Below are 11,567 nucleotides of genomic sequence, written 5' to 3' on the forward strand. Positions count from 1 at the left end.
TACTTCACGCATTCAATAAAACCATGTCTATTGTTCTTACGCGTCTGTTTTATCGTCATTGTAATGCTGTCACTTTTAGCAGTGATATCTTATAAAAATAAGATATCTTGTAAAAATTCGTTAAACTTTTTGACCTTAGCTCGAATGAGTGCATATCATTGTCTGATAATCATGACGAGCCTGTTGGTCACCTGTGATAATCGAAAAGTGCTGCAATAATTATTTTCGAAGTATTGGGTCACATGATCAGATTACGACTTGACGATTAGTTCAAGCCGAAACAAAACTGTAAAGTAGCGAGCATCTATATTTAATACAGGGTCTTCAGTAAAACCCGAAGTGTTTGTCGTAAACTAGTGCTAGGATAAGTTTATATTGAGCTTTTATTGGCCTTTCAATTCACGTGAGAACATCACGTGACAAGACAATAATCAAACTATCATGACTATGTCAGAGAAATAAAAAGATTCCAATCTACGGCAGCTTTTTTTTTGGAGCTTTTAAGAGCTTGTAATCACATTTCCACATATGTGGCACCTACAACACAACATAGTAAGACATGGTGAATCTTTTGATACAAAATAAACTGTAATGCAAATTTTGTTGCAAATCAACCTTTAATAACCCATTTTGTAAGTAGTTCCATAAACCTCCCTTAATATTCCATTTTGTAAGTTGTCCCGCCAACTAATTTCAAAGATTTTTCAAACAAATATACAAATAAACTTGTATATTTGTGTATTGCAGGTGCTGCTAAAATGAGGGTGTTATCTTAAGTGTCCTTGTAAATGCTTCCAAAATGTTAAAAATTATGCATAAGCCTGCTAATATATGTAGGTGATAAAGGATGGTATTGAGACGAGACTGCTCTTAATGCCTAGCCTTGTTTCAGACATGGCTTACCATTGACTCTGTTGTACTCCACCCAGCCACCAGCAGCTATTATACGTTTGGACTCCATTTCATTGTTTGGTTTGTGGTCAAAGCTGAGCTGTTGTACAGTGCCATCCACACTGGCAATTGCTCGAGAATCACCAGCATTTGCCTACAATCGAGGGAGTGCACTACCGACAGAAATTATCATTTATCCTTAATTCAGCAGTGCTCAGGATGTTCGCAATTCAATTCATGGTATTTTGAAATATTAGAATTGAACTTATCAAGTAATTTCACCAAAGCATCTAGTTATGAAGGACGGCAAAGTAAGACTATTGTTTCTTTCTGGAAGTGCAACTTTCCAAGGGCTGAGCGAAATAATGATATTTACGGAGAGCATGGCGGAAGTTCTTACATACGTGACTTACACAAAAAAGCTTGTTGTTCTTGATGAGTATGCTGACAGCAGTAGTTCCAGACATGTCATCCCTCAAATGGATATCTATAACAGTATTAATAAGCAGTCATTAACAGACTTCCTCTCCAAAGTTAGTCAGAGAGACCACCTGAGTTTAAATACAAGCAGGAAGTACTAAATTAGCTAAACAAAGAAGTTAAACAGCTTATTATGATCTGAATAGAGCCAAGTCGTACTACAAATACTAACCACTTTGCATTTCCCTGTCCAGCTGTAGGTAACCATTTTTCAATGCCGATTCGTAATCTCCCCTACCTTCAAGTACAGAAAGGAGCTAATGCAAAAAAGATGAGTAATGCAATGTTTAGTTTGTCTGATAATCAACAAGTAGAATGCTGAAAAAACTTGAAGTTATACTCAATGTCGATAAGGCAGCAAAAGTGAACCAAAGCATCGATTTGTGTGATGCAATAATTAAATTAGGATGTCAAAAAACCAAGGTTCAAACCAACATCTAACCCTTGTATCAATGAAAAAGGTGTTGAAACTTTTCCATGGTTTGTTATGGTTAAAGCAAACCAATTTTATGTCATTAATGCACTGTTGTCATAATAAATCTAGACTCAATGTTATTTTTGTAAAGATTTTAAAATGATTGCTGAAATGTCTGAATAACAAGAAATCATAATTCATAAGAGGATGTAATAAAACTCACGAGAGCCTAGAGAGAGAATGCTATTCATGAGAGACTAGAGAGAGGATGCTATTCATGAGACTAGAGAGAGGATGCTATTCATAGGAGACTAGAGAGAGGATGCCACTCACAAGAGACTAGAGAGAAGATGCTACTCATAAGAGACTAGAAAGAGGATGCTACTCATAAGAGACTAGAAAGAGAATGCTATTCATGAGAGACTAGAGAGAGGATGCTACTCATAAGAGACTAGAAAGAGGATGCTACTCATAGGAGACTAGAGAGAGGATGCTATTCATAGGAGACTAGAGAGAGGATGCCACTCACAAGAGACTAGAGAGAGGATGCTATTCATGAGACTAGAGAGAGGATGCTATTCATAGGAGACTAGAGAGAGGATGCCACTCACAAGAGACTAGAGAGAGGATGCTACTCATAAGAGACTAGAAAGAGAATGCTATTCATGAGAGACTAAAGAGAGCATGCTACTCATAGGAGACTAGAGAGAGGATGCCACTCACAAGAGACTAGAGAGAGGATGCTACTCATAGGAGACTAGAGGGAGGATGCTATTCATGAGAGACTAGAGAGAGGATGCTATTCATGAGAGACTAGAGAGAGGATGCTATTCATGAGAGACTAGAGAGAGGATGCTACTCATGAGAGACTAGAGAGAGGATGCTATTCATGAGAGACTAGAGACAGGATGCTACTCATAAGAGACTAGAGAAAGGATGCTACTCATAGGAGACTAGAGAGAAGATACCACTCACTGTAATTCAACTGCTGTACGACCTTCTTGTGCAGGTTCTGACTAGCATACTGAGCAATGGCCGTGCCACCATGCCCATCAAAGACAGCAAAAAAGGCTGCCGATGGATCTCCAGGGAGGGATAAAAAGTGAGTGTGTGCATCTTCCATAGTCACACGCCATCCTTGCATGCAACTAATGACCACTTTGAGATACCTGTCACCAGACATCATTGAGACAATTACATCGCTATCGTCTACTGCAGCAAGCCAACAGCTATAGCTTGACAGATCATGTCTTTTACAAAAACTCAAATTATATTCAACTTAGATTTCAACAGAATACTACATTAAAAATCACAGTTTTAATAGTTTAGATATTGTATCACATCTATACAACAAGATTTATAAGACATATCGAAACCCTATTATAAATTATACCCATCTATACAACAAGATTTATAAGACATATAGAGACCCTATTATAAATTATACCCATCTATACAACAAGATTTATAAAACATATCGAGACCCTATTATAAATTATACCCATCTATACAACAAGATTTATAAGACATATCGAGACCCTATTATAAATTAAATCTGCTTGAACTTTTGCAGAGTCTCAAATCATGTAATTCTAAGCAAACAAGCTACACCAACTAATGGAAACAACCACTGTGATCAGAACATGTGATCAGAACAGCTTATCCCTACGAGTGAGGAGAGATAATTCATGTTTCCTGACACACAAATATAAAACCGTTGATGTCATTTAATCACTGACCAGAAATTACAACTAGGTGAAATCAAGTGCCGAAGGGAAATACACCCAAATCGATGATTTCAAAACCAATAGGTTTTGCTAACACAAATACTAATACTAGCCGGAATTGTTTTCTAAGGTTTTTATTTGAATTATCTCTAACATCTAATAAAAGTTTAAAATAAGTATGTCTAACTTCTAATATTTTAATTGTTTTTGACGTATAGTGATTTATGAGGCTTCCACTTTAGATTATATCAAAATAATTCTCGGTTGTGTTGCTGAGCAAGACAATTATTTATACATTATTTGAAACCTAATAGTATGGGCTAGTAACAGTAGACAGTTATATTTACATTCCTTTTATTTGCTATATGCAAAAAACTGACTTCCAGAGCACTATGTAACCTGCCTCCATATGATCAACAACTGACTTCCAGAGCACTATGTAACCTGCCTCCATATGATCAACAACTGACTTCCAGAGCACTATGTAACCTGCCTCCATATGATCAACAACTGACTTCCAGAGCACTATGTAACCTGCCTCTATATGATCAACAACTGACTTCCAGAGCACTATGTAACCTGCCTCCATATGATCAACAACTGACTTCCAGAGCACTATGTAACCTGCCTCCATATGATCAACAACTGACTTCCAGAGCACTATGTAACCTGCCTCCATATGATCAACAACTGACTTCCAGAGCACTATGTAACCTGCCTCCATATGATCAACAATGTCTTCCAGAGCACTATGTAACCTGCCTCCATATGATCAACAACTGACTTCCAGAGCACTATATAACCTGCCTCCATACGATCAACAACGAGAAAAATGATGTTTCTTCGCAAGCGAATTGGAGCAATCAAAACTTTGGCAGTCTATTGTTCAGCAACGCAAGCGAGTCTATAAAAGCGTAAATTATCCAAATATTGTTTGAATATTTAGGGCTTTAATAATCTATAAAAAAACATTCACATTCAAATACCAAGTCATTTTACAGGCCAAATATGATTAAATAACGTAGCTGCATCCAAACAGAAAGTATGATAAGGCCTTATTAGCCAGTAGCCTACCTATTTGAACTTGCGGTTGTTTGTTTTGTCGTGATGGGCTCACTCAAAGTTTGTCCCATCGCTCGGTATCACTACAGCTGATTCTGGTATGTTAACATATACAGTAGAAGGGAACTAGAAGTTGCTCACTCCATGATCTGTATAGACTAGTTTCTCAATATACCATAGATGGTTGCTAGGTTGTCTCATTTATGTTGCCCAGAGAAACCTGCAAATGAATGTGCATGATATAAAAAAACTAGTATAATAATCAGCGAAACATGATTGCAGCCTTCCGACTACATCTACCGCACTTTTCAGACTTAACCGCACCCCTATTTAAGCCGCATTTGCTTTATTTAAAAAAACCGGTAATAAAACAATACATAGGCCGCACAGTTTATATAGGCCCAGAACACATGACAGTGCTTTTTAATACGGCAGCAACTTTGCTAGTTAAAACGGAACAGTGCCGTTAGATACTGTTCCATTTTAATTGATGCTTTTTAACCCAGTGCAAAATGGAACAATACCATTAGGCATGTTTCGTTTTTCTTTCACAGCTAGAGGCGCACTAACCAGAGATTCCGGTTAATGCGCCCTAGCCGTGAAAGAAAAAACCAAAGAATAGCCGCAGCCTCTAAATAAGCCGCATGGCTCGAAACATAAGAAAAAAGTAGTGGCTAATAGTCCGAAAAATATGGTACATACAACATACACTACATACAACTCTACAGACTACACTGCAGACAACATCCTGACTAGGTATCGGGCAGCATTGAACGAACAGTCAAATCATGTTTTAGGAACTAAATCCGTTTCAATATTTGTTTCTTATTTCAAAACTGTCAATTTAGAGCAAATATTTCCATAATAACATTGTATTTTATTCAATTTATTCCGCAGCTCAAAAACTGAATATTTATTATTCAACATTAAAACAGATGCATTTTTATAAAACTATAAAAAAGTGAATAATATATAAAAACTAAAGTAATAAATTCAACATCGATAAAAAGAAGTCAGCTATGCTAGAAACTAAGAAGCGTAAGTTAAGGTGCCAAAAAAATAAAGAAGTTGCACTTGATATTAAAGTTATTAGATGTGCTTAATAGTATAATCATAAGCACTGTTGCATAATCCAAGGATAACTTTAGCACGGTACACTACACACTCTTCTACCATTTATGTGTCATGAGACCATGAGAGCTACTAAAGCTTGTGTCTACCCCTGAATACCTCGAGATGATAGGAACTCTAGATCATTAGGTGCACATAGAACGCCTCAGGGGAAAGTGTGCTACAGTGTTATTATATTGTTACAGCGCCTAGCTGTCTCGTGATTTTGGAGTTTCTGAGAGTGCTCTCATGTCACGTATAGTTCTGGGTAAAACATTGTCGTAAAGTATACTGGTGATTACATATATTGAAGTGAATTCACCATGGCTGGCTGCGCGTGTAACTATCGCTGTTCCACATCTGTTTTTGATTATTTCATAGCTGGATGAGACAAAACTCAATACTAATCTTGGAGATTTAGTAAGTAAAGCAACCTTAAGGTTTCATCTTCGACTAAATAGGGTCGGAAGACCTAACTGTTCCAAGGCTTCAATGATACTGTCACGACCTTTCAGATTGCGCACAAACCTAACAGCTCTCCTCTGTACACCACTAATTAATTTATCATAACGTTGTTGGTAAGGTACCATATTGTATCCACATACTCTAAGATGGGTCTGCGAGCATAAGCTGGTGTATGCGAGCAGTCAGCTGTTTTTGGGTGCACCATCATTGGTCAAAGCGTAGATCTTGTTGCAGAATGACACTTAGATATTTGGTGTTTTTGACCCATGAACAATGCGACGAGCCAAAACTTATAGGCTATTGTAACTGGAATTTAGGATTGGTCCAAAAGAAAATGGCATGGCACTTTGCAGAATTAAAAGGCATCTTCCAATGTTGGGACCACCTTGCCACTGCATTTATATTCTTCTGGAAGGCAATCGATTTTTCTTCATTATAAACTCTAGAAAACTGATACTAATTCTTTACTGCAAAGTCAACTTAATGATGATATAGCAGCGTTGTTACGTACTGCCGATAACTTCATACATATGTAATGCGCATAGGAAAGTATCTTTCGCACATATGTTCGAAATTCGACATAATTCTATTTGCTCATGCTGACCTCAACAAATATTATATACAAAAAAGTGCATAGTGTTGTATGGAAGTATGAACAAATCCAGATAGCATATTGGAGAAACGCCTAAACACCGGAGGCATTGACAATATCACAATCAACATGATACCTAATACATTAAAAGCTCTTACAAAAGCTCTTACAAAAGATTACAAGCTCTTAAAAGCTCGAAAACGAAAGGCCGTTGTAGATTGGAATCAGTTTATTTCTCTGACGTAGTCATTACATTTGGTCATTGTTTTGTCACGTGATGTTCTCACGTGAATTGAAAGGCCAATAAAAAGCTCAATATAAAACTTTTTGTAGCAATAGTTTATGACAAACACTTAGGTTTTACCGATGACCCCGTATCAAATATAGATGCTTGCTACTTTACAGTTTTGTTTCGGCTTGGTAATCTTGGCAAGTCGTAATCTGATCATGTGACCCATACTTCCTGTCAAACAGCTCGAATAGTTTCTGCAGCATTTTTCAATTATCACAGGTGAACAACAGGCTCGTCATGTATATCAGACAATGATATGTACTCCTTTGAGCTAAGGTTGAAAAATTAAACAAATTTTTACAGTAGGTTTCGAAATATTAGTGCTGAAAGTGACAGCATTATAATGACGATAAAATAGACTTGTAAGAACAATAGACATGGTTCTATTGAATGCGTGAAGTATATTTGTGAAAATATTTCGACGAATGAGATTGCGTGAAAGTGTAAACAAAAGCCATCTTATACAACTACGTCCCAGTTAGCCGTTTTGGAAAGATATTCTAATCTACGACAGTCTCGTGATGGCGGCGATTAATTGTTCGTTTTTGAGCTTTTAAGAGCTTGTAATCACATTTCCACATATTTTGCAACTACAACACAGCAGAGTAAGATATGGAGAATCTTTTGATACCAAATAACTGTAATGTGAATTTTGTTGCAAGTCAACTTTTAAAAGATATCAGACCTGTACCAGACACGACCAAGACAATTGGAGTTAGTCATCACTTCCAATCATTACACTCTCATGACGTACTGATGACAAGTTCACTCAATTGCTAACCCTCTGTAACATAAAGAACAGAACCTGACCGCCTAAACACTTTCTCACAGGTTAACAGAGATACCTATAAAAAGAACAGCTCCAACGACCCAGCGTCTATCTTTTGATCGATCTATCTCTCTCTCCTTCTCAAGGACTTGCTAAACTCTGACTTTCTTTGCCTTCTCAAGGAAGGCTTTGGGAGCCTCCGGCTCTTTTCTGACTGGAGGCTCTATCCTTACCTATGGAACCTATCCCTACCTCTGTCTCTACTTATGGAACTTCCTTTTCCATAATCAGCTGATCCTCTTCTACTTCCCTATCTCAACTACAGAGCCTCTACACATAAGCTGCCATGACTCTCGTTTGAGTGTTTAAACTTGCAGTTGTACGGACCGAGCAAACAAACATGGACGACCGTTCGAGTATGGGTGGAGCTTTTATTGGTTATTTTAATCTTTTGTCATTAACATCATTGTTTAGAATTTTGTTAGTTGTGTATTTTAATTGTTGGACTTATAGAATAAACAAGTACCTTTCACTGGTAATTATCAGCATTGCTTACAATAGCTTAAAGGTTGACTTGCAACAAAATAAACATTGCAGTTACAATGTATTTTGTACCAAAAGATTCACCATGTCTTATTCGGCCGTGTTGTAGGTTCAAAATATGTGGAAATGTGATTACAAGCTCTTAAAAGCTAAAAAACGAGCAGTTAATCGAGCTATCACAAAAATGCCCTAAGTTGGAATCCCTCTCTAAAACGGCTCAAATGGGACGTACTTAAACACGATGTGCTTCTATTTACAGTTTCATGCAAACTCATTCATTGAAATAATTTCACAAGTGATATTTGTAAAAATAGTATTGAATGCGTGAAATATATTATACTTCATACATTCAATAAAATCATGTCTATTGTCCTTACGCATCTATTTCATTATCATTGTAATGCTGTCACTTTGAGCATGAATATCTCAAAACTTAACCTAAAAATTAGTTCAATTTTCTAACCATAGGTCGAAGTAGCGCATATCATTCTCTAATAAACATGAGGAGCCTGTTGGTCACCTGTGATAGTCGAAAAATGCTTCAGAAATTGTCTGTATTGATTGGCAGGAGGTATGGGTCACATGATCAGATTACGACTAAACAATTAGACCAAGCTGAAACGAAATGTAAAGTAGCGAACATCTATATTTGATAAGGGCTTTCCGGTACAACCCGAAGTGTCTGTCATAAACTGGTGGTACAAGACATTTTATATTGAGCCTTTTATTTCACGTGATAACATCACGTGTCAAAACAATAACCACGTCGAGTTGAGTGAATCATCAAAATAAAGGGATCCCAACCTACGGCGTTTTCATGTTGACTGCGACTAATTGTCCGTTTTTTAGCTTTTAGGAGCTTGTAATCACATTTCCACATATTTTGCACCTACAACACAGCAGAGTCAAACATGCTGAATCTTGTAATACCGAATAACTGTAATGTGAATTTTGTTGCAAGTCAACCCTTAACGCCTTCACTTGTACCTGAACCGGTAATAACCAAATTAGTTCCCACAATACAAAGCAAAAGTACACACACTGAACATAGTCAAAATAGAATGAAATGACAAAGCAAATTCAACACTGATGTTGCGGTTGATTCAGATAAGTTATGCATAACATAATTTCTCCACATCCAACCATGACAATAGCACAGAATGCGAGCTATTGGTCCATCACCAAATTATGAGTAAAATGAAAACGTCTTACTTGTAAGCATTTTCGATCATTCCAACTTGTTTATAATCGATACCTCTACTGTACTAAATGTTAATGAAATCTATGATTTTGCTTAATGAAAAACAGCGCTCATGTTACAAAAATAAATGCTATAATAAAGCTGAATATAACCTTTATCACGCTGAATATGGTTGGATTATCAAATAAGCATTACTCAAGTTATGCAAATGAAATGGAATAATCGCGTATGGCTATCGTACCATAATAATGTACGTTGCAAGGCATAGGAGTTCCAACAATTATTACATATCAAAAAGTTTGGATGGTTATAGGCCTCGGACACTTCACTAATCATAGCCTTGATTTTCAGCGTGTCTTTCTCGGGCTCCTTGAAGCGTAACGTTATCTGACGAACACTTTTTTTGGACTATGTAACTGCGCTAAAGAATCGTTTAACAATATTAAAGCTCTTTTTGTAAGTACAACAACTTTTTTTAGTTTGAGCTAAATTGTTGTTTTCTGTTAATGAAAATATATTAATTTAAACGTATTTTGTTTTACATATTATTTTTCAGGTCCTTTTCAACTAGGCGCCTTAATCTAAAGTTAAAAAGGCTTTGCGAAAAATATATTGTGCTGCGCAATTCAAAGGTTACATGCGTGTGGTACTATGCGGCGCTTTCAAATAAAGCCCCTAACAGAACAGTTCGGACACTGGAAAAAGTATACAGTAAAAAATTTTCTTTCCCATTTCAAGTGTTTTTCCACTTTAACTCGCTACAACCCGCGTACTTCTTTCTCGGCCCATTCTAGGTTGAGAAAATAATAAATAACGATCATTTGTTGGGAATATGTAAGGTATCATCTTTATACTTACTTGATAGTAATCGTACGCTTGTAATTAGCCCCAGCGGCCTTGAGAAAGTGCCTCAGAAGTAAAAATTTGGTTAATACTATGGTTTACCTAGATTCCAGCATTAGGCTGAGTTATGTTTCAGTCTGAGATTTAAGTCTTAAGTCTCTAATGGTTTTGGGTACGAAACTGTTATGAAAGAGGCGAATCACGGCATATATTGGTGTTGGTTCACCCTGGGCAGCAGCACGTGTGATTATGGCAGTATCCTTTCTGTCAGTAGCTTCTCATGAGGCTCTAGGGACTAAACATCATCCAGATCCAGAGTAGTAAGCTCATCATAAGCAGAAGCTAGCACATTATGCTTACTTTCATGTGATAGAATCTTCATCAGTAAAGCTACTCTCCGATTTCTTCTTTTGGATTCAAGCGATTGTAAACCTAGCTTTTCACGGGTGTTGCTGACACTATCTCTACCTTTAAGATTGGCTATGAATCGTGTTGCTTGGTTTTGAACCATTTCCATGTTACCCTAGGACACTTATATTTCGCTAGTATTTAGTTTCGTGAGTAGCACACAGAATAAAATTTTGCTGCAACTTAATTTCGCGGCTCTGATGAGTGCGAAAATATAGTGATGTGAAAATAAATGCAGTGGAAAAAACAGATTACATTCCTCAGGTCCAGTTTGCTAATAAAAAAAAATTCAATTTGGGACTAGTTCGTATTTGTAAACCACAGGTTGAAATGTGTGGGTGAGATCGGCAATTCAATTTGATCACTTGCTGCCATTTGTTTTTTAGACTATCAATGACGTCTGGGTTCCTCCCGCTGTGACTTTCACACTCGAATCCCAAGAAAAAGAAAATAGATAGGTAGCAACCAACTTCACAACCAAAACTGTATAACCCTTACGCTGCCATAAACGCATTTATGCGTTTTCTAGGGGCCACTGCCATAAACGCATTTTTGGACTTTCTCAGCAATTGTCTGGTAACCTGATTTTATTATTTGTTGACCACATAACCCACGATCTTTAAATGTTTTATGAAATTGACTGTGTCGTCCAAAGATTTCTCTATAAAATCAGTCTAAAACAACGAAGCAATTTTAAACTTTTGTTTGAGAATTGCTAATCTAAAAACGAACATTTTTCTGTGAGTTCATTAACTACCCCGCGCGAGTC

The 11,567-nt window shown here is 36.9% G+C and overlaps 1 protein-coding gene across 2 annotated transcripts in view; it reads right to left on the reverse strand.

Annotated features, from left to right (window-relative positions):
- LOC137401886 (probable protein phosphatase 2C T23F11.1) overlaps positions 1-9,896 on the reverse strand; it is a 29,536-nt gene extending 19,640 nt beyond the window's left edge. For both annotated transcript variants that reach the window (XM_068088361.1, XM_068088359.1), the window contains exons 1-6: positions 9,789-9,896; positions 4,588-4,795; positions 2,762-2,955; positions 1,544-1,609; positions 1,305-1,378; positions 904-1,045 (exon numbers count right to left, since the gene is read on the reverse strand). In XM_068088361.1, the coding sequence (XP_067944462.1) occupies positions 904-1,045; positions 1,305-1,378; positions 1,544-1,609; positions 2,762-2,955; positions 4,588-4,646 (535 nt within the window). In that variant the 5' untranslated portion in view covers positions 4,647-4,795; positions 9,789-9,896. The remainder of the gene's footprint in view (positions 1-903; positions 1,046-1,304; positions 1,379-1,543; positions 1,610-2,761; positions 2,956-4,587; positions 4,796-9,788) is intronic.
- Positions 9,897-11,567: the final 1,671 nt, after the last annotated feature.

The sequence above is a fragment of the Watersipora subatra genome, chromosome 8, assembly GCF_963576615.1.
Source record: "Watersipora subatra chromosome 8, tzWatSuba1.1, whole genome shotgun sequence".
In the NCBI taxonomy this organism is placed as follows: domain Eukaryota; kingdom Metazoa; phylum Bryozoa; class Gymnolaemata; order Cheilostomatida; family Watersiporidae; genus Watersipora; species Watersipora subatra.